The sequence below is a fragment of the Seriola lalandi genome, unplaced genomic scaffold (assembly GCF_002814215.2).
Source record: "Seriola lalandi dorsalis isolate HSWRI2012SDOR001 ecotype SW California unplaced genomic scaffold, Sedor1 jcf7180002054181, whole genome shotgun sequence".
NCBI lineage: Eukaryota > Metazoa > Chordata > Actinopteri > Carangiformes > Carangidae > Seriola > Seriola lalandi.
This window is the reverse complement of record NW_019524734.1, coordinates 408,747-433,083: the sequence shown is the minus strand read 5'-3', so window position 1 is coordinate 433,083 and position 24,337 is coordinate 408,747. Positions and strand designations below refer to the sequence as shown.

Here is a 24,337-nt window from a genome sequence, read left to right as displayed (position 1 = left end):
TTACAACACTCAGCAGCCATACATTCAGAGCTCCGTGCTGTATGTACAAATATCCAGTGTTTGATGGTATGTGAGAAACAGGGGGCGTTTGTTTCTGACACTGTGAGAGCCCGACGGTGTATCACACCGCTCTCACACACTCTGCTGCTGCTCTCTCCTCCGCCGGGCTGAGAGACTGAAGCAGGCTGACAGAGAAACGGCAGAGGAGGCGAGAGGAAACGGAGCGACGGAGAGATGGCGAGCATCAACATGGGGCCGAGACCGCTGCCGCTGCTGCTGCTGCTTCCGGGGCTCGCGTGGGTCCTTCTGGCCGTCTTAACGGCTAACGTCCGCGGTCTGAACGGCGACGAGGACCAGAGCCAGGACACCGAGTGCAAGATGAAGAGCGTCACCGTGTCGGCGCTGCCGTTTTTGAGGGAAAACGACCTGAGCATCATGCACAGTCCGTCGGCCTCGGAGCCCAAGCTGCTGTTCTCCGTGAGAAACGATTTTCCCGGGGATGTCGTGGTGGTGGACGACCTGGAAAACACCGAGCTCCCCTTCTTCGTCTTAGGTGAGTTTTTTTTTTTTTTTTTTTTTAAAACACAACGGTCTGCGCGGTCCGTTAGCCGCTAACTGAGCAGATTACAGCCGCCTCACTTATTATTATTATTATTATTATTACACCGGAGCATCTGTCTATTAGCTTAGGCCTGGCTACATACCATGTTTTCATTTTTTTTTGAAAAGCACTACAGTCTATACAACAACCAGAATGAATAGCTAACGCAGTCACCTGCTTCTACATGTCATAACCTGTCTGTCAGTTGCTCATAATTAGCTTAGCGACTGCTACTGATAACACTGGCGGGTTAAATCAACACTTTGTACTTGTTATTGCAATAATAGGCCGCATAGCATCCTAATGCTAACAAAACTCTACTATTCTCCTTTCAGTTACAGCCAATAAAAATACATTTGTCGGCTTAGCGTCATTTTCATGCCATGTTTTTGTTGTGTATATTCTTCCTCCCTTTCACACGTGGCTCTGTTAAGTACGTGTGTGGCAAACTACTTGCTAGTTAACAGACAAGCAGCTTAAACTGTTCACACTTCGTTACAACTTTTACACTTGTCTCCGTCTGTTATGTACTTTTACTTGTGCTGCCCACGCCTTGTATGTGCTGTATTTAACTAAAACGCGACACTTAAAGCTCTGTAGTTAGTTTCAGGCCTTATTAAATCAACTTTATACTTTCTCCAAATGTCAAAAATTAATTGGACATAAATAACAGAGTCTGGCTTAAAAAGCTACAGTTTGCATTGTGGAAGTTTGCTGGCCGCTGTCCATGGTGCTGAATCTCCTCGGCAGCCCCCGTGACAAGCTGCTGCTGCTGTGAGGGGCATTGATACACATTGGGGGTGGGGATGTGGTGTGTGGTTTCCAGTGACACATTTAATCATCCCAGTTTAGTCAGCTTTGTGTCTTTGGGTGTCTGAGTTTGTGTGAGTATTTGGTGTTGCAGCTCTGAGTCTGGTTGTGCAATTATTTAATGTTATGTTGACCCCAAGTTGGCAATCAACAGGAAAGAAGTTAAAAAGTAGGTCTGGTTGTTGGATCTGTCGTGTTTATCATTCTTTGAAGCAGCTGCCTGTTTCACATGTCCATTGTAGCTTTTCTTCTTTGTAGTGTCGCTTTGATGCATCACTTTTGATGACTGGCTGGAAAGAAAATATGTGACAACTTTATATTAAAGATAAACCGTGTGCCAACATACATACAGACTTTAGAAAACCTGACGATAACACCGACCAAGTAACTATTAGCATCACTTCAGGGGGGACTCTGTTGCTCCTAAACAGTGGCATGGCTGACAATTTTTATTTGTGGAAATTTAGACTTTCTCCATTTTTTTTTTAACCTTTGTAAGACAGCACACAGTCAAAGGCTGACAAGAAAGACGCAGGGAGTGAAAAAGGGAGGTGACGTACAAAAAAAGTGTCCAGCTGGACTTAAACTGATTCCGTGTCCAGCATCTTAAACTCCTTGACCACGGACGACCATGGATATTTGACCTTGCTGTAGTTCGGTTACAGTATTACCATAATTATTGAGAGGAGTTAATGTCTGTAACACAATTTTGTTATGCTTGTGAGAGACGTGAATAGAATAGTATTATTTGAAAGTTTTCTGTATTGGTGCTAATATAATATTCTTTTTGGATACCTTAGTTATGGGCAATATATACATGTGTACAATGTGCACAATATACATGTTTTCACCCCTTTTTTGCCATTCAACAAAATATTTCTAATGTACGTCAGTGTTAAAGTGCATACACTTCCTAAAGTAAAAATAAACTCATAGAAAAGCTTCCTGATTTAACTGAAGATGTTTCTGATTGCAGAATAAAAATAGAAGAATAAACACACCTAAGAATCGATGTACATGCTTTCAATGTACAGCTGCTAAATTAGTAATGGTTACAGTATTTTCATCATTAATTTAATTACTCTGTTAGTCTCCAAGATGCTAGAAAATAGTGAAAAATGTCCATCAGTTTCACAGATCCCAAAAAAAGCAAATCAATGTAGGGCCGCTACTAACAATTCTTTTCATTAACAATTAAGCTGACTTTTAATCAATTAATTACTTCATCGAATAATTGATCTGTAAAATGTTAGAAAAAAGTGAAAAATGCCCAGCACAGGTTAATAAATCCCACAGTGGTAACTTCAGCTTTCTGTTTTTATCTGACCAACAGTTCAAAACCAAAGATACTCAAGCAATATCACACGAGAGTGAGTGATGTTGTATTGAATATCAGCACGACTGTGATTCGGTCGTAGGTACGAGGCCGCCAACACAAATAGTTTCGCTACTTTATTGTTGCTAAATGACACATAAACATTTTCCTGACCTGGCGATGTCATATGAGCGCACCTGGAGGTGTGCGCTGAAGTGTCCAGGCTTCTTTCCCTCCCTTCATCCTCTTCTGACGACCATACATGATTTTATTTAAATGTTGTTTCTGGAAATATTTTTATCTTTACAAAGTTTGTTATAATCCAAGATAGATAACGGTTAATGTAACGCTAATTGATGGTTAACAGAACACCTGTAAAGCTGAGTGATACATGTAGTTAAAAGTCCCCCGTGCTGTTGTACACTACATCAGCACTCATGGAATGCCTCTCGTCCAATCAAATTACTTGGTTACACTGAACTGTTGTATAATGAGTTTTCTATCACTTTAAAGTTGCCTTTCTCACAAAAGAGATGCTGGTGCCAGAGAATATTATTTGGTTGAAAATTACTGACATGATAAATCGATTATCAAAAGAGTTGCTGACAATTTCCCTGTCTACTGATGAAACAATTGCCAATGGACTAATCACTGTTGCTCTAGATAAATGATTTCAACATTAATCAACCAACAAAATAGCTGTGGATTCATTGTCTGTCTGTTTTTGGACTAATTCATTGCCAAATTTCAACACCTGAAACATTTTTGTACTTAATGCTACAGACATTTAGTTTGGTACTCAAGGTATGAATGTTGCACACCCAGTCCTATACAGAAGAAACTTTCAGATTATTGACATTAGATAAATATAACTTATTACATGTCTTGAAAACATGAATCACTTTTCTTCTGCTTTGATGCAGCAGAAGCAGTCTGGTGCTTTGGAGAACCAATGTCACAACAGATTGACTCAGTTGTATTTCTCAGCACTTAAGAAAGCACCATAATATATACAATATTTTTTCTATGCCTGTTTTAATTAACGGACACATGGATGTTGGGAATAGTCCTAAAGATCTCCCATGATGTCTGCAGTATTAAAGAGTGTTTATGCCATGAGGCCGCGGTGGCGCTTTGAATAGTTTGAACAGTTCATTTAAAGGCCTAATTTAGACAACAGTTAATTCATTATGGGGTGGAGGGAAATAAGCTAAGGCAAATGCACAGCACAACAGATCTCTCAGGACTGGTGGTGCATATTAATGAGTCTGAACTTGTGTCTGACATTTTCTTACGTAGCATTCTGCTTTGGAAAACTTTTAATGGAAATTCACACCGGGGAGCCCGGCACAAATTCACATTCGCAGTGCAAGAAGCATCCCTTCCACCCAAATATAAACACTGGAGCAGCTGCAGCCTTGCCTTTTATTTCTTCTTTTGTTCGTTACTTGATTTCCTTTGGTGTTTAACAAAACTTCCTTTGTGGAAATAAAAGGTGCAAGCTTTGAATTACAAACCAGAACTTTCACTTGCTGTATGCATTTCTTCTCTGGAAATAAAAGCAATTTACGTTAACATTGTGCTGCTGTCTTGATAATAAGCAGTAATTACATTTAAACCAGTGTTTCTGCAGCACTGTGACAAGATGCCTGCTGAATGCTGTTTGTGTAAGCCCTAAACTCTGTCTAGGTTTGGCGTTAAGGATCCAGTGGCTGTCGTCTCACACTAGACCACTCCATGGCTCTTTGAATCTGCCACAGCCTCATTATGATTAATGAGGTACATGGTTCCTCTCAGCGTATTTTATGTCCCTTCACCAGAGTACACGGTGTGCAGGACGTTATGCCAGGTGCTGGAATCTTTACTGGTGTGTCTAAACACATACTGTACTGTCGGCCAGTTCAGCTACAATCATGACCGAATATAGCAGCAGCACTTCATTGTATCTGCTTCAGTTTCATGAAGTAAACTGGAATGAAGTTTAAGGAACTTAGTGAACGCTTACGAAGTGTTTTGCAGGTTAGGAAAACATAATGTTGAGTTGAACTGATGCTCCTCTCTACCCTGTTTAGTAATGCACAATAGTAGATGTATTTGTGTGGTACAGGTCATTAAGGTTGGTTGTTGGTCTGTTTTGGTTTGGTAGGCCCTATGAGCAGAATACTTACTGTACAGTCCTGTGATTCTAAAAGTCAGATTTCAGCTTTTATATCTTGCCTTATACATATCATAGGCTTGGGATTTTTGTTGAAGGTGATTTTCATTGTATAATTGTTGTATTCTATGTTTGGGGTATAAGCAGTGCTGCCACTAAACAGCAGTTTTATTAAGTTTTGAGTTTGCCAAGGTACCTTGTAGTGTAAGCAATGCAAGGTTGGTTAAAAAAAAATCTTTATTATAAAGAATATTGCATATGGCGGGAAATATAGGGATATCCAACATTATCAAATATCGACCCAAGTCTAACATCATAATAAGTTGTGGAAATCTGAGGTGATGTCACATTAAAAGCCAGAGCCGGAAGACACTTTATCATTTAGATTCCTTGTTATAGATCATGATGGTTCCTCAGTAAAATGTAGCTTTGGTGGTGGTCGCTCGGAGCAATTAGCTTACTGTTTTTCACAATGACTGCAGAAATACCTCCATTTAAGGGAAATTTTTTGTATTTCCTTAGTGTAGGTCATATTCCCATTTCTGACAGAGGTAATGCAAACTTTGCCTCGTACAGATTCGGGAAACATCACAAAACAACATATCGAGGTAAGCAGTGCAAGCCTTCTAAAGCCCTCCAAATGAACATCAATTTTGCATTTATCATTCGAACCGTTTTTATTCCAGTCCAACCAAAACAGAGTATAGATTCCTGGATTAGCTATGTCGCTAACTGCAGAGGAATCCATTTCAGGGGCAGCTTGTCGGCTAAACAAAGTGGCTGCCTTTTTATCTGCACATAAAAGGCTGGTTTCCCTGGTGGAAGGCTGTGAATTGATGGAGACGTAGTAGCAAGACATTTTTTTTTCAGGTGATTGTCTTCTAGAAAACTGTTCAACATCATCAGTCAGGACATGATAAAAACCTCAAACTTAATCATAACATGCTCACAGTGCTACAGTGTTCCTGCACATCATTCCGTTATGTTGGAACAACACTTAAATGTTTGGCAAAAAAGAATTAGTGTTTGGAATTTACAGGGAGAAATGGATTATGCTGTAGGAAGTTTATGTTGACATGTTGATACTTTCTCTTCACTGTAAATGACATAAATTCAGGCAGGGAGTATTTGATAGTAAAAAGGATTGTGTATCATTTTAGATACGACACTTGTGGGTTTTTAACTTGAATCACTTCAATCAGTTTAATGTACAGTACTGCAGCTTATCACACAGTGCCCCTTTCACCAGCAGCAGTGTGTCCTGCTGGCGACCGCAGTCCCCCTTCCTCATGCATGTCCCGTCAGGACCTCATCCTCAGCTAACCCCCAGTGATTATCTGAGTTAGTGAAGACCTCAGAGAGACGGAGCAAAGGGATGGGTCTCAAATCTCTGTGCCACATTTTGGGAAAAGAAAAAGAAATCTTGTTATGAGGCATACATTTGAAAAGAGTATCTGATTTTAAATGCATATTTGTGTGTATGTGTGAGTGTGGTGGCTTGGTTGCAATTTAAATTCCACATTTTTTCCGCCTTTTACAATGGCTCATATTTTTCTCGCCAAATTGCCTCTGTGTGAAGCATCTAAGAACCAATTTGAAACGTGGGGATTCTGTGACTGACAGTAAATTTCAGCTGCAGGACTGTAGCCACTTGTTAGTGTCAGAGAGGCCCGGATATGTTATTAGAAATTTACCCTTTTGGTGTTGTGTCATAAATTGTGCAGGAGGTGAAGCAATAAAGTTGCCCTCTGGGAGAGACTCGAGCTGTATTTTCACTGGCAGTGATTTGCACATCTGGGCCAGGGGCTTGGAGGGAAGTCAACTCTTAACTACCTCCCATTCAAGCTTTCTCAGCTTTCTGGAACAATAATTTGGCTGGTACAATTCAGGCCCATGCCATAGAAAGCTTTATATCATTGCCAGTGAAATGGGCATTATACTCCTGTGGTGCTTGTTCTTTACGTGACTCTTGAGTTCAGTGTGCGCTGCCGAAATCTTTCACATTTTCAAAGTGCAGCAAGGATGACAGGACAGCCAGTGCTGCAAGCTGTTTCACCTTGTTGTTTTTTGGTATGTAGTGAATATATTCACATTACAGGATTGTTCGATTATAAGAATCTGAATTATACTGTAGATTCAATGGAATTTTATTTTTTATTGTTGATTGATTTTCTGATTATTTCTCCAATTAATTCACAGAGTCCAAAATATGATATACTATATAAGTTTATCTCAGTCATTCCAACTATTTTCTCTCTTCCTGTCAATTAATACATGGGCAACTGCCTCATATAGTAGTTATATAATAGTTCCTAGCTACCGGTTGGAAAATGGCGCGAGATGATCGCATTGATTGTTTATCCAGAGATTTTTTTTTTTAACACCATAGTCAGTCCACTCTCTGTTTCCTCGGGAAAAGAAGCAGTCATTTGTATAATTTTTATATCGTGAATGGACAATGTAAATTCTTCAAATGCTGGTATGCAAAAATCATTCTAACCAGATGACAGCAAAGAATTTATTTTTGTAGCTTGACCAGGTCATGAAATTAACATTAACTACAGTATTTCTGCTGACTGTATTTGCAGGTGACAGTTATTTTAGTAGTCTGGGATTCCAGTCTAGAAATAACAGCATAATTGCAGAACTCACTTAAAATTAAAAGATTCTCTTTTTGAAACTTTTCTGGGGCATTTTTGCCTTTTATCACAGCAATAATGAGAGTCAGGAATGTTGGAGAGAGGGGACGACGTGCAGCAGCGGTCTGGAGTTGGTGATCTACCAGGGCGTCTTGAGATTAAACTTTTTTTTTTTGCAGTAGTAAAAGCTATCACAGTTTTCTAGAGCTCAAGGTGTCGTCTTTATAATGCTTGTTTTGTCTGACCAGTACTCCAGAGATTTTCATTTTACTTACAAAGATCTCCACATTTTTAGAAGCTGGAGTCACTGCTTTTCTGTTGTTTATATAATTAATTTACTGACTAATCAATTTTGCTCTAAACAATGAACATTGAGTTTCAGTTTGAATAAAAGTCGTATTCTCGTCATGAAAACTCCTCCACACTGTACCTGTCCTGTTTAAATGGCCTCTGGCCTCTCACTGCAGTGTATACCATCAAAGGTAAAAATGTGTGTACCTCCAGTTCAGTATTGCTTTTAATACCTTGTCCAGTAGTGTGTGTCATTGCCCAACGTGAATACAAGCTTTTCTTACATGGAACCACAGTGCAGGAGCTGTAATCCAAACCAGGCTTATTTATCACTCTTGCGTTAACCCGTATCCTGTGACGCCTCTCGCTCTGCGAATACTTCCTTCAGACGGCCTTTATGCTGGATGCAGTATTGCTGTTACAAGAGGAAATCAGTTGGAATGGCGAATTGGCGTTAGGAATTCCACAATATACAAATAACAGCAGAAATTTCAGGATGGGATGAAAGCCTGGTGTGAAACAATAGGCTGAGATGCATCTGCCTGAACAATTAAAACTGGCTCTGTATCCTCCTGTCATAATGAATATGTTAGAGACGTCTAATTACTGTACATGTAGGGTGTCAAGACACTTTGCTGAGCTTCGTGAGCACACAACTCATTTATTAATTGGATTTTCATGCTGACTTAAGTGTTTTCTCAGCGTAGGTGAGTTTCATTATTATCACGGTCAACCTATGAACAGTTGCAGCCACGACTGGTCAACACTCAGAGGGTTTTATCATTCTTAGAACATTTTACTCAATGTTTTTTAGTGAGATCAATGGGTGCAGGAACAGCATGAAAAACAAAAAGTCAATGAATGTGAGCGAAAAGACAACAAATGTTATCATAATCAGTAATGGCTAAAACTACAATAACAACACCAAGGTTGTAAAACAATCATTAATTTGGTGAATTGACCAGAAAAGATTAATTACCCATTATTTTTGATAATACTCCAAGTAATTTATCAAGCAAAAATATTTTTGGCTTTTCTGTTTTATGATCTTTGTAAACAAAAAGTCTTACTCTTACAATGTTGATTGGATAAAACAAGATATCTGACAACAACGCCTTGGACACAGTGAAATTGTTTTCTTTGCCTCACATCTCTCCCTCTATGCCCCCCACCCTCCTGCCTGCAACTCTGGTCTAGTGCTGCTGTTTCCCCAGTGGCTCGGACCTCTGTGTGGTCTGCATATGATTACACTTCAGTCATTGCCGTGTTGCATTATTAGCGTATATTTTTGTTGTAGTGTCACTTTTTCAAAAAGTCAAATTTGAACAGATTCAAACGGGCACATAATTCATTCGAACTAATTCGAACACAATTCATGTAGCCTATATCCAATCCACCCCAGCCCCCCGGCTGGTAGTTTTTAGAATTTTAATAATGTCCTCTGCTGGAGCACAAGGTGAACTGCTTGAAATTGTCTAATGTGCTTTTGAGTTTGAACTACACTTTATAAAAAAATTTTTCCCCCATGTTCAAATGATTGTTCGAATTTCAGAATAGAAGAAAATACATTTACTACACTAAACACACAAACCATTCACAGTGTTGAACCGTTTAACACAAGCAAGTAGATGCACAAACAGGTGTTGTCATTGGGTTTGACAGTTTCAAATGAGAGAACTATGTGATTTACAAATCATAAGAACAACATATGGTCTCAGAAAATTCATCTATATTCAAATCTAAAAGTTCTGAAATACAGCCAGCGTTACAGTACCTCACTGTGGCACCAAATGCAACCTGGTGTCATTAAAGCTGTGGTAGGCAGAAATCTAGAAAGAAAAAAGCCACCAGAATTTGAAAATACAACCTCCCTCCTGCAGTTTGTATTAGCTTTTGCAGCACTGTTTATTATTCTTATTCTGCTGACTGCAGTTCTTGTCTAGACTGTGTTGACAATAAAGGAACACAGAGGATTAATTCAGTGATTTTAATTGTATCCACTTTTCTGAATTATAGCAAAACCCTAATCTGATCTAAACTCCTATTACAATACCAAGAGCTTTGTTTAGAGTGGGGGAGATGAGACCTGAAATTTCATTTCATAGTTGATTACAGCATCACATCTCATCTCCAGGTCAGCACATTCTGTAATGTTCTATCATTAAGGAGTGCAAGTTGTTTATTTTAACAGTTGTCAGTTGAAAGGTGGAGACTTTTACCCTGGTCATTAAAGGTGCTAATTAGCCGGCTCATGAAGAAACTGCTGTTTCAGGTGCTTCCAGCCTTTATACCACTCTCTAACTAATGTAGTGCAACTTTAGTACAGTGTAAAGTGATTTGTAGTTGTGTCAGGAGACGACACCGACAGCTGATGGTCACCTGACTTGAAAATGCACGTTTATTGTGTTTCGTCTTTCATGTTGACATAAATTCCTCAAGTAGGAAACACTTTTATATGCACATCAAAAATATGACTTTTATGTGATCAAGGCAATAATATATGCCCATATTCTTAACCAGCTTGTGAAACTGTCCCCATTCTTTTCTGTGCACATGATATTGACAGTTCTAGTTAGTTTATAAAAATGTAATGTTTTTTTCAGCTGTGCCTAACAACAAACAAAATCCAACAAATCCAAAATTATTCACCTTTCTCCAGCTCTGAGAAGCTCTTTCATTTCTGCTGTGCTGTCTTGCATTGTGCAGGGTCTATCAACACCACAGTCACTTATAAACAAGGACATGTTTTTTGCTGATATAAATGTTTCTTTGTCATTTCCCTTGTTGGTGCATGTAGAATTGGTGCTGTAGGTGCAGGAGCACAATCTTGCAAAGTAAGTAGACTAAACCATTTTGGCTGAAATTTTCTGAGCTGTTCCACACAGTCTCCAAGTTTGAACAAATGAGTAAAGATGATACGTTGGTGAGGTTGAATACACAAACCCATGAAAGACCTTCACAATGTTCTTCCCCTTTAAAGCCATGAACTCCCTCAGGACTTCCTGATCCCAGTTCCCATTCTGTGTCCTCATCCAGAAACTCTAGAGAGTGTGAAACTTTCCAGTTAGTTTAGTTTAGTTTAGTTTGTCATAGTAATAATAATGATGGTGAGCTTTAAATTAATTCACATTTCAAGTCGAGAACCTTAAACGCCAAAGCTGCGCACACCTACACTTTACGTTTTTCCATCTTGTGTGCAGACGTACTGTATATATCTCTTGTGCAGTAATGCTGTGCAGTAAAGTGCAGCATTTTCTGAGCCCAAGGAATGTTCAGCTAAATCTGATTTATACTAAGGTGAATATGTCAGTACATGAGGTCAGCTAATTAGATTTGCACTATTCGATACGATTTCTATGAGACCCACTTGCTTTTATGCATGTTTATCATGATAATAAAGTAATATACTGTATGTTTGTGGCTTTAAAATGATGTGTGAATACTGAGATGAGGTAATTTTATTGGTCACAGCTGTTACCAAGACATCCATGATCCTTCCCTTCTTTGTGGTCCTCTAAAGCTTTTTTTTTTTTTTTTTTTTTTTTTTTTTTTTATCTTGTCAAAAATTTACCAAAAATCTACTCGTCATGCGCAGCGTGCTCCCCCGGCAGATCTGCCTAGGCTGTGTGCCTTAATTCACCACAACAAAAATCCTCACTTCCTTTATTGCCCCTGTGCAGCCTTTTGTCATATATAAATCTGCGATTATTATCAAGCAGAGATCAAGACAGGCCAAGGACTGAGAACTGTGGAGGAGAGCACAACAGGAGGAATTAGACGGAAAGAGAGCAAAGAGAGATATAGATAGAGAAGCAGAAAGAGAGGGTGTAAAGTATATAGCTGCGAATGAATGGTTTCCATGGCAACATGATCGGTTGCTTAGACAGGAGTTCTAAGGAAAGGTGACTTTTTTTTTTTTGTTTTATCGCCGCAGCAGAAGACGACAGGAAGGAAGGAAGGAAGGAGGGGAGGGGAGACAGTTGAGGCGGCACCTTTAACTCCGCACACTCTGAATAGTGATCACCATGACATGAACATCAAGGATTCAAACATTAAATCATCAAATACTGTTCAGCTCAGAGGCGGCTTAGCTTCCGTTACAGCTTTTCACCTTCAATCCCGCTCTGTTGTTTCTCCACATAATGCCTGAATCAAGTCAGACAGCGGCTCAGAAGAGAAGAGGCAGAGGGGGAAAGACAGAGTTCAACAGAAAACATTGCTCTTTCTGCATCTGCTTCTTAGCCTTTTGATTGTCTATATAAAAGACTGGGAGCTTAATATCCAAATTTTGATTATTATTCCCTCTGAGCATTGGTTTCCTTTTTTTACATTTTTATACGGACTGAAATGTCTGTATAGCTCTGTCAAGTACCAAAAAAATTGCATTTAATTGTTTGGTTGTTTTTGTTTTGCTTATTGTCAGATCAGATCACAATTAACAATATAAACTTTGAAACTATGGTTTATCTTTTGTCACATGACATGAAAAGGTTTTGCTCAAACATTATTATATTTTCAAAGTAAGGTATAGAAATATGTAATGTCTTGCTAACAACTTTTTTCTTGAATCTGAATCCTGGATTGAATTCACCCAGTAAATCTGAATTGTGTCACGATTTTCTAATTAGGGTTTTTTATTTTGCTGTTGATGTTTTGCAGGTGTCTGAAGTTATAAATAGCAAAAAAGCTCAAAGATGTGTAGTCACCATTTGGTGGCTGAGAAGGCAAAAAACAGTTTTGAGTGGCGGCCTAATTAATTTCCACGACTTGTAGCTACAGCCTCAAAAATGATGTAAACAGCAAAAGATATGAAATGTGGATTAAATGAGTCAGATACATTGAAATAACAGGTGCTGCGAAGTTCATTTGACACCTTATTTTTCACAAGCTACTTGTTCCAAATACTGAAGGTGGCAATGCAGATCTGCTAAGTTGATATACTGAAAACATTAATGTAATATGCTTGAAGGACTAATTGGCTGATTCTCCTGAAACTAATGTGAGCTAATCTGCTCGGTCATTTCTCTGGAGAAGACTCATCACTGTGTTGGAGTTATTGTACTACAACAACACATGGTCCACTCACTGCTGTTACAGAGTGGTGCTTCTTCTATCTCACACTGTCTCACAAAGTTTCTGATATGATATAATCTGCTACTAGTGATGTTATAATATGAACCAGAAAAAGCAATGGTCAGCACCATCTGAAAATCAGAGGCCTACCACGAAAAAAAAAGATTTTAACGATGGAGCTTAAGTTCTTCCCATTGAGAAATCTAGATCAGGCCTTGAGCCCCGCCCACCACCACCTGCTTGCTCCAGGTGGACAGGTGATGGTTAGAGGAGGAAACATCAGAGAGACTCAGCCACATGTTTGAGCCTCAGTCAGACCCAGACTCAGATGAGGAGTCTGAGACCAGAACCAGACTAGCAGACGGATCAGAACGGTTAGTGTAGTTAGCATCTTTTATTTGTTTGTTTGTTAGCTTGTGACTGGCAGTGACTGACACAGTGTTAGAGGTTGTGCTAATGCTAACTCTCACTTTCTGTACTGATGAGGGTTCAGGTGTATTTAGTCCCCCCCCCCGTCCCCACAAGGTTTGTGACATATGAAATCCTGGCTACCCTGAGTCTGTTTTTATGAGACTGTCATTGGTTCACTGCAGTTCAAGGTGGAAACACTCAGTTATGGTGTTGTCTTGTATTATACAACAAACACTATATGGACATGTAACATCATTGATTGATTGATTGATTGATTGATTGATTGGAGGGGGTTAGGGGGAAAACATGGAATGGGCTTATTGGAGGTATTAATGCAAAAACCTAGGTTTCGTTTTAACACTAAAAAAATTACAATACCCAATTCTATATGTGACCTAAATAGGATCTATACATAGGAGGACTGGATATTATTATTATTATTATTATTATTATTGTTTTGATACTGTCGCTCTGATACTCGAGTTTCACTACCAATGCCAAAACAGTACTTTTAACTTTACTCTTATGAAACTGTCCTACCAAAACCTTAAGATGGCATCTAACCACAAGCAGACATACAAGAACTTAAAAATAGTGTGACACTGTGAACAATGCCAGCTCTCAAAACTCTGTGCTATAAACACATTTCATTCAAAAACTATTGAAGTTCGATCGCCAGCCTCATAACAACTGAGCACTATAGATTCTTCTAGATATTACTACTGTGATGAAAAAGGGAAATATTCACAATATTAATCTCTAAAAGTCAGTTTTGGTTGGAAAAACAAAACAAAAAGCAGACAAATAAATCGGCGAATGGCAACAACATAAAGGCACACTCCAATACATGATCAGTTTTTCCAGCTTCCTTGCAGCTTATAGATTTAAAAAATGGTACTGCTGCTCACATGTGTTTTATAGGCTGTCAGGCCGGAGGAGATCAAGGGAGAAAGAAACTGTAATCTGTATGCAGGCTCACAGACGCCAGTGGGAGAGGGTTAGGAGCTGGACAAACAGTCAGACACTGGCTAGAAATATTTTTTTCATCCTTGTTTTAAGATTAGGGTGTAGTAATTTATGGCACCCCATGAACACACTGCCTTCGAGAGTTCTTAAAGCAAATAAAATGAGAAATTGAGGAATCTTGTTATTATGTGCACACACAAGCATGTGGAAATTCACCCACATGAAAAATGGAAAACAAATTCCCCACAGGTTCTCGGATTGGCTTCCGTTAAAGGAAGCGCGTGGAGAACTTCTGGTGTTGAGAGCAGCAGACTAGTTTCTGGGTTTCCCCCTCTGATGTCCTGATTTCATCATCCCGGTAAAAGCAATACATCTTAATTTGCTACTGTCATCACAGGCTGGCCTCGATCTGTCAGTTTCTCAACCTCGGGGAGAGGTGTTTCACACAAGAAGGACATCGGTTCAAAGGCAATACAACATTTTACCTGTCTTTTTTTTTTTTTGGAGGGCTGGTTAGTTGTAGGTTGATTGAATTCTGTACAGCCCGTTTCAATTCTCCCGATGTGTCGGAGTAAAAACTCTTAAGTGTTCAGTCAAACTGAGCTTTTAATTTTAGAAATTCACTGATAACCAAGCTGACTTTGATCATCAGTTCAGTCAGCAAAATCTTATGGAGAAAAATGGATTGCATGTTTGCACTTTCTTCTAAAGAGGCAGATAATATGCTGGTATGTGATATCTGCCTCATATCCAATATCACTATTGGCTTAACTGTCAATGCTTGACTTGATTTATCAAAATTGCACTTGATCTTCTGACTAAATGACTAAATATAATACAATGATTGAAGCCATTAAACTAACACCTACTTACTCTTCTGCATTGAAAAATCCAGAATCTATAAAAATGCATTATTCATTACCAGAACTGTCTTGATTGACATAAGATTGATTTTAGAAGCATAAATACAATGAAAAGCTAATGTGAGGCTATAAACAAACTTAGTATTAATGCAATACCTGTTGGATTTAGCGCTGCGATGTTGTAGGCTACGATGTATGCTACTTTTTAATTGAACCTGTCATAATGATAAATGTCGTCGATTCAGCTGGTTTGCATAAAATCAAACTGGTTTAAGCTGCTACACCGAAACCGGAAATCAACCCAACTCTGATGGGCGCTAATTTGGAGTTGAGAATCCTGTTGTGTTCATGCATCCATAACCCTAAACATACTGAGAACCAGCCTTTTCAGCTAGCTACAAGGCTAAAGCTAACTTTTGTGCATGTGATGTTAACTCCTCGTACACTGTACTGTTTTAGCATCACTGTATAAACTTTTCTAACAGCAGCTAAAGCATTTTAAGCAAGCTAGCAGTAACAAGGTTAGCCAGCTAATGCTACTTAGACGATCACAGACTCCATGTTTCTGTCTCCAAAACATCTTCATCATGTGTCTTCATCAAGGACCACAAATGGAAATACATACGTTTGACCCATATAGTCCTACTCTATTAGTATAACTGCGTCGGTTTGAGTCGACAGTGTAACATTGTTGATCATCTCAGTTATATATTACAGGCTCAGCAAGTAGTGTGACATTTTCAAGTTCTTTGTGTGTAGTTTACTTGCTTGATATTTGTAGCTACCTACTGGCACATCTCAGTCTCCCTTTGGCATCTCCTGACCTTGTTATGTCAGTCTCTCAGTCTGAACCTAGGGAAACATGGTTGCTTAAGATCAATCAGTCAGAACCCAAAATAGGCCACGGATTTTCTCCTGTTGATTCTCAACAAAGTAAAGATATGTTTATCGGCGCCTGGGTCAGGGGTAAGAGACGAGAATTTGCATCTGTTCTTTCCCACTGTGGCCTTGATATGTCAAGCCTGGCATGTTCTTTGACTGAAGTGGAAGTTGCGCTGAGTTGAGCTGAGATGTCTGATTAATGTGAAGCTAAGTTTTGAGCGGGCCAGTTTCATATTTGCATTTGTAGTGTTTAAAATAATACTGCAAAGGCTGTTGACTTTGCAGAGCCACAGCAGCGGGATTATGCTGAGGAAAAAAAACCAAACAGAAAACAAAACAAAAAAAGACAATTCTGTCAGTATGAGAATTGACACATTATTGTCGGCATGTAATTTGGATTAAATCTTTTTTAGATTAGACTCATGTCAATTTCTTATTAAGCTTTGTGGCAGGGCTTCCCGGCGTTCTGCCACTGCCAACAACTCGCCAACTTCCTGCGGACTGAAACAATGTACATTATCATCCATTTTATTTAGCATTGATTGGGACTCTGGCCTAATTGTCGACTTAAATGATGTAGATTATGAAAGGCATCACGTTATTGTACACATTCAGGGTTAACAATTACCACATTATCTGTCATGCATGAGGAATCTCCTGTCACAGAGCCGTCTCCTCTCTGCTCCCAGATAATAAGATTAAAAATTTGCTGCTGTTCAAAGGCCTCAGCTGATTGGTTAAATAGTAGAATACACTCAAGCTCCTGACACGTTGTTTTTAATAATCCAATATTTAGAGACTTAACTTAGTGGCTTCATGTAACTTTATCCATTTTAAATTGGCTTAAAGCTGAAGAGTAAATGTATAAGTTGATGGAAAAGTTGGCAACAGAGCAGGAAAAAAGTTTTGGAATATTTTTTTCTGAATATTCTGAGTGAAGCAAAACCAAAGATATGACTCCATTTCTCCTTCCATCCTTCCTCCTGCTTTGATACTGCACAAGGTATCAGACAGACAGCGCGCTCCCCCTTTCACGGGAAGCCTCTTTCTTTCCATTTCTATCCAGTTAAGCTGCTGCGAGGAGCAAACAAAAGAAATGTGCTGTAGGGGAATGTCTCACATCTCCACTTTTTTTTATTTTGCCGAGCACAGCACAACTACAATTCCAGAGAAATGTCTCATAAAGTCACCTGGCCGACCGTGTCAAAGGCAGATACATGGATCTGGAAGTTTAAACCAAGTGGATTAATGGGGATTTTTTTTTTTTTTTTGCACAATGTCAAGACTGGCCTGCGGCTGGTGCTAGGGCTGCGCCACACAGCTGTAAATGTGAATGCATGCCAGCCGTGCCATGTTAGTGAAATATATACATGGTCATGAATTTTCAATTTGTCAGGAGATTGCTCCCGTGGGGAGCTTATCGCCTATAAACCATACAGGTGGTAAAAGTAGAGCCTATGTATTATAAAATGGACAATGACGCAGCAGTTTGGGGATAAAAAGGGGCAAAAGTTTAACAGGGGCTTGTTGAGGAAAGCTTTGCGCCGCCATTGGCTACATTTTTAACCACTTTTGCAGTGAAGTTCTGTAATATTTTATTTCAAGACATATTAATGCTTTACTGTGTAAGTTACTGTGAGCCAAAATGTCCTGTGACATCTTACTGTGACTTTTTTTGTTCATGTTCAGTGCATTGTGTGTATCCTTGAGGTTTAACAAATGTACTGAATGTTTCTTTTCCCTCATAGCATAACATTTGCAAAGCTGATTTTTAAAAAATGATTTGGATTTTTATTTACATCCATGTTCACCAACAAATATCAATCTCCAGTGCAATATGACCAGAATTTCATATCCCAATATAGGTAATAATAAACATACTTATCACACTATAGTGCATTTCCTTTGAATTCAGTCAATAAATAAAAGTAAAATAAATAAACATGGATTTCCTCCTCTACTTGACACTCTTGATATAGATAAGGCAATAATAATTAATCATGTAACATTCATCCGAACGCGAAGCGCTCTCCCAATGATGAAAAATACTGCTGTAAAGAATGTGATTTATGACGCGATGAAATAAACGATGGAGCATAATATGAAGCGAGATGCTTTTATCTCACACAATGTCACTGGAACAAAAGAACAAACAAAAGAAACGTATTGCTTGCGCTACTACTGATAAACACTCCACAGCCTTTACCTTTTTAATATACTGTGTATAGTATACTGCATAAGCTGCCATTGTAACGGTCTTAAATGTTCTGTCTGACAATATGAATAATTATGATAAATATTTCTTCTCCACAAGAAGCCACAGTCTCAGTAATTACCTCTCTTGTTCAAGTATCCTGCTTATAGTTTTTGAGAAACACTGCAAGTTTTGAAAAAAAAAAAAAGACACATTCTTTCTTCTGCTGCTAAAACCTTATTGGTCAGGTGTGACCAGTAGCTGATGTCAGGTAATGTCAGCACACATATTGTAACTGACAATACTGAGTCACTTACCAACTTTATAACTCTACTTGTTTTATTGTTGCCCTTCATTTTAGCATTTTAGACGTACAAAAACAGGTGACACTGTACATCACCAGAACACACGTTTACTCCCATGTCCCCGTTCCACTCGCTCTCAGTCAGGACGTCTTTAAACTGAAGGGAAAGTTTTTCCTTTTAACCGCCTGTTTTGGCGACAGTTGCTGACGTGTCTCAGCTTCTCCGGCTTTTTAGTCTTCAGCTGCAAATAATTTAAATCATGGCTACAACATCTTAATTCAGAAGCTAGAAGCGATGTCTAGTGGATCAGCTGTGATTAGCCTACTGATGTTGCCATGGTCGTGAATAAATTAATGAATTTTATCCGTTTTATTTATTTTTTGACATGTCTAAATTACATATGCTGTTTGGCTATCTCTTGTCTCAGAAATCGTTTTAGATCTATCAATTAGGAAGACTTTTTCTCTTCCGCCGCGGCCACGAATAATCCTGTGTCCTCCTTTGAGCTCCACCTGTTCTCTCCATTCTTCTGTCAGTCCCCGCGATAACCAATCACAGAGCTATCTTCCTCTGATGTCTCAATATGTAAGCTGAGCATCAGCTTCGCATCTGTCTGCGACTCATCGCCATTCTGATCAAGGCAGCCCGAGTGGTTTTGCCCTCAAAGATATGTTTATCACATATCGAGGATACAAGCAAAGCAAGCTAACACATGCGGAGAGCAGCCGTCTGCGGATGTGAGGGCTCCGTCTTGTCGAGCATTACTTTCAACGTGCTCACTACTTTGCAAACGAAAGCTTAAGTAGCGGGAAGTGTAAGACCCCCTCCCCAACCAGCAGGGAGGTGGTGTTAGCTGTATGTGTGCGTGTGTTGTCAGGCGTTCCTTAAATAGGGTGTGACATTAAGCTGATGATTAAAGCCCTCGAGGGTGGCAGGTGAGGGAGGCAAGAGACAACCGAGCAAGGTGGCGAAAGACAGCTGACGTGTGAGGAAGGCGAAAAGGTGACAGAGAAGGAGAAAGAGGAAACTGAGGACAGGGGGGTGGGGGGTGGGGTGGAAAGAAAGATCAGGTCAATGCGAGAGACGCCAACGAGTTAGAGAAGGAGGAAGGATTTGAGTTGTGAGGGGGAATCAAAGACAAACAGACAGAGCGAGAGATGAGCCAGTCGATCTATTTGATAAGTGGCAGTAATTGTCAGTGAGTGGGGAGCCCAGGAGCTGCTGCTGCTGCTGATGAAGCTTGGCTTTGTTTGCTCTGCGGTAATGTAATTAGCAATAAGACGCAGTCATTCCGAATATCCAAATGCCGAAACGCATCTTATTTACTGCCGCCGTGTCCATGAGCAGAAACACCGAACCGAAGCATTAAGCAGCTGTCTACTGGAGAAATGTGTGGAGTGAGGCCTCTCTCACTTTGTAAGAGACAGTCTGAGCAACATCGTGGCTGCACTGGACACAACTGTTTTATACTAGAATACTGTGATGAGTTTTATTTAAAAAAAAAAAAAGAAAATGAAGTGAATTACTGTATCCTAAAAATACAGAAGGCATGACGTATTGCACAGTGAGGCCACAGGGAAAACAGCCTCGGACCTTTGGACTCTGTATTTTGTCTAGCTCACATGTCGTCAGAGCTTAGTGGTGGACCTGAGCACATGTCCGCTTCCTTCTTAGTAAAGCTGCCTCCTCCTCTAATGGTTTCTGCACACCTTCTGTGGTGTCGTCGTGTTTCGATTTGTCCTCCACAGGCTTTTGCTGGCTGACTAGACATCTATCCCTTTGAGGTGGGAAATTTGCACCATCCACCAGCCAGAAACCGAGTGATGGTTTCGCTTTTGGCTGGATTTTTTTTTTTTTTTTTTTCTCTCAATTTTTTCCATCTCCTCTGACAACAGCCAGCGAGAAAACATCATTAGAATGTTAATTATCTCCCTCATGGCTTCATCCAAAGAGATAATGATGCAAAGATAGACTGAAACGTGAAAAAAAAATTGTTTTAATGAAAACGGTTCACAGTGACTTTGCTGGATTATCCAGAGTATCAGGATGAGTGTTTTTGGAAAGAGATGTTGGTGGAAATGCCGAACTATTTAGAAACAGTGTCTCCATTACATATTTAGTCCACCAGAGACCCCTGGCAAGGAGAATTGAGAGACAAGGACAAGGAGAACTGTTATATGTCCTGTTCAGTTTATATCTTTCAAAAAAACAAATGGCTTGTTCTGAAACATCAGGATGTGCAGATGTGTTTTTTGGGGACATACGGGGTAAAGGGCAGCCACATCCAAAGAACTTGTACAGGTGCCGGAACAAAAAAGAAACCACTGACATCTCCCTGCAAATTTTTTGTCATATAGTCGTCACATAGAGGAACAAGCATTATATAGACAAATTCATCACTCTGTATCTGCACGAGTGAGAGTAAGTCTGTTCTCGAAATGGACCAATCAGAACAGAGCTGGACGACACTATCAGGTGCTTCCGGATTAAGAACAAAGCATGGCTCTTATTCATTAAAAAAAGTCAATTAAATATAAGGCAGTTATCACATAAGTCATCAAAAAAAAAAAAAAAAATTATCATTGAAATTACTACATAGAAAAAACATTCAAAAAGCAGAAAATAATAACATGGTTCTTTCCCAAAAGGGTTTTAACAACCAAAACAAACAAACTGGCAGGATGGGTGAGAATTTATAAGATCTCTGTTCGATCGAAACGTTGCTCTGTTAAATTCAGTTTGCTGGGAAGTATCAGTGCAGTGTGCAGCTCCTTCCCTGTCTTTTCTACATCTACAGTTGAGCAGCAGTGAAGTCACTGCAGCAGTGTGTGTGTGTGTGTGTGTGTGTGTTAGTGTGTGTGTGTGTCACCTTCACACACCGATCTGTAATGGGTTTCAGTGGCTCAAGTTCCACCATGTGAAACAGGAGATTACGTTATCCAAATAAGCTGACAATGCCTTATTTCATTGTGCCAGTGTAAATTGTTTTTACGTTACACACATTTGCACACGGAGACCACATTTAAATGTACTCTCATAGCCATGAATCTAATAAATAACATGATGGAATATTTAATACATCAGGCACATGAGGGGCTTTATGTGTACTGCAGGTCATCTCAAACTTATGCTGTGCATCCAAGATTTGATTAACTTCATTTTTAATCCTAGTGGACAGGAATAAACAAATTTTCAAAACATACCGAGTAAGTCAGGTTTCATTGGGAGGTAAATTTTGGATAAAAACGTATACAAGGATACAGGATATTTCCATTTAATGGAATGGTACAGACACAGAAAAACTAAATTTAGCTTCAGTATACAGCTGAAACATGCTAATACACAGTGAAGAGTGTGTGATATTCCATATACCTGACAGTGTCCAATCTTAAACCTAACTTGAAGAGAATTTACAAGAATGCTGAGTGGTCAAGGAAGTGTACACTTCCTCAGTCTGTATAATTTCTTTTATAAGTTTACTGTGGTATTTTAGCAAGAAATCGCAAGCATAGCATAAAGACTGCAAATGAGGAAACAGTTAGCCTGACTGTCCACCAACAACAGAAGCTGCTCATCAACACCTCTAAAGCTTTAATTAATTCTTATATTTTATTTGCCCTTCTTTCCAGTCTAAGTTCAGCTAACCAACTTTTGGCTGTAATTTCATATTAATGTATAAACATGAGCGTGGTATTGATTGTCTCATTTAACTCTCTCTGTCACAAAGCAAAATGTCGACTGCTAAAAACAAAACGCGCTCAGAAACGTGCATTTTCAACTATAACAAGGACTTTGTATTGATCTATGAATATGTTGATGTTATCTGAAATTGACAGCAATAAGATTCACTGCATACTGTACACCGATCAGCCACATTGCTTTAATGTTGTAGCTGCCCGGAGTAGGTTTGGTGGATGAGAATAACAGCAGCTGTAAAAGGAACACAACATGCAGGCGCTCCAACGTTGAATTATTTACAGCAAGTGAGCTGAAAGTTCACATATCTATATATCTGTATATCTGTATATCATTTTATATAATAGCAGCACCTGTTCTGGAGTGAAAAATAAAAAACTGTAGCACAATAAACAAGTAGATTTTTTTGCATTCTGCTGTATAAACACACATGAACAGCTGGGTGCAGCTTTACTGTGTGTAACATAGCCATACAGTCATACTTGTAATGTAAAATGAAAATGCAGCTCTTCACCTCTTTGTGCAGCATAAGCCAATATATACAGGATGCTCATGAGAAAAAAGAAAATGAATTTCATTGATTTCCAAGACCCCTCTATATGTAGGTTTTTGTTTTCTTAAGTGATAAAAGGCTGACTCTGTATTGGCTATTTGTTGCAGGAAAACTATAAGGAAACTGTCAACAGACGTGAGGTGATCCTAAGCTAGTCCTAAGATACTATAACGGCAGTAAAGCGGAGTGCCCCATTCAAACAGCAGCTTCCAACTCATAAGACATTTTATGTACGCCCTCTACACCCTCACCTGCTTCCTGTCACTCAGCCACTGAGCTGAGACAAATTAAATGGATTTTTACCCTTTTGTTATGATAGGCAAAAAAAAAAAGAGTGACAGTCCATGCAACCTTGTAATACCAGGGAGTCGTCGTAACAAAAGACGGGGCTGATTTTATTTCTTTACAGAAGGTTGTACGATGCTACTTTCAGCGTGTACAAATAAAGGTCAGTCTCGGATTGCAGGAGTTTGACTGCATCATGCAAAAGCTGAAATTTCACAAACAAAACACATACCAACACGACAAGATCAGAAAATAATTACATCAAGACGATGTTGCCAGAGGAGCTACCCCACTTTTTAGCTTTCTCTATCCACACGCACACTCACACACTGTCTCACACACCGTCTCACACACTGTCTCACACACTCTCCTCTGATCGGCAGGATGTGGAGTGAATCAAGATTAAATCAGGCTGAACTTCCTGTAATCCAAATTTAGCCCAAAGGAATGTACCACTCCAATTTATTTTTCTATCACCATTAATAGTATGATTGTCTGCACTGCTGAAGTTCTCCCAGAATTCATTGCCTCCCATTGTTTTTGAAAGTGCATCAAAACTCACTAATTGATCTGCGTCATCACAGACTACTGTGATCAGTTATTTAGAAAAAACTTTAAGTTGTTTTCAAACATTACATTGGAATAAAACACAATATATAGTTAGAGTGGAATGGGATGCACAATAGTCGCTAGGGTTACACAGGGATCTGGGGTCTGGGGATGCACACTGGTTGCTAGGGATGCCCAATGGTCAGGATTCTCAGAAGGCTTTGGAAAAACCGGTACCTTCATTACAATATGTTATTTCCTAATCTCACATTAGAATACCGCAATAAATGCACTGGATTCCTTGTGATACACACTGATCTGGGGATCCACAATGGTTGCTAGGATCCAAGAGACTTTTAAAAACCGACCGAATGTTATTTCCTAACATCAAATTAGAAAACCATAATACAAGTAAAGAGTGGACTGGGGATGCATAATGACGGCACAATGATCAGGGACACATTTTCTTATGTAAATAGTTAAAACTACAATAAACATTTTTTGAAGTGATGGATTATAGTCATCAGTGCAACAGCATGCCTCTAACAGCTATCTGTTTGAGATAATGGGATGCTAAAAATTAAGCAAACCTGTCGTACAATAGACCGTAGGAGCTTCAGACTGTGGCAAATATATCAGCAGGTTTAGACTTTTGTTGAGCTCTGTGGGAACGAAGTAAAATTATTCTTCGAGAGATAAACACACTTTCTTTTAAAGCTTGTGCTCTATTCAAAGATGGCTTTTATATT

The 24,337-nt window shown here is 39.3% G+C and overlaps 1 protein-coding gene across 3 annotated transcripts in view; it reads left to right on the top strand.

The window, feature by feature from the left end:
* Positions 1-206: 206 nt before the first annotated feature.
* Positions 207-24,337, top strand: part of astn1 (astrotactin 1) — a 375,360-nt gene continuing 351,229 nt past the window's right edge. For 2 of the 3 annotated variants that reach the window (XM_087173330.1, XM_087173329.1), the window contains exon 1: positions 217-553. In XM_087173330.1, coding sequence (XP_087029456.1) covers positions 235-553 — 319 coding nt within the window. In that variant the 5' untranslated portion in view covers positions 217-234. Of the gene's footprint in view, positions 554-24,337 lie in introns of all 3 variants that reach the window. The other variant, XM_087173331.1, reaches the window with a different exon arrangement.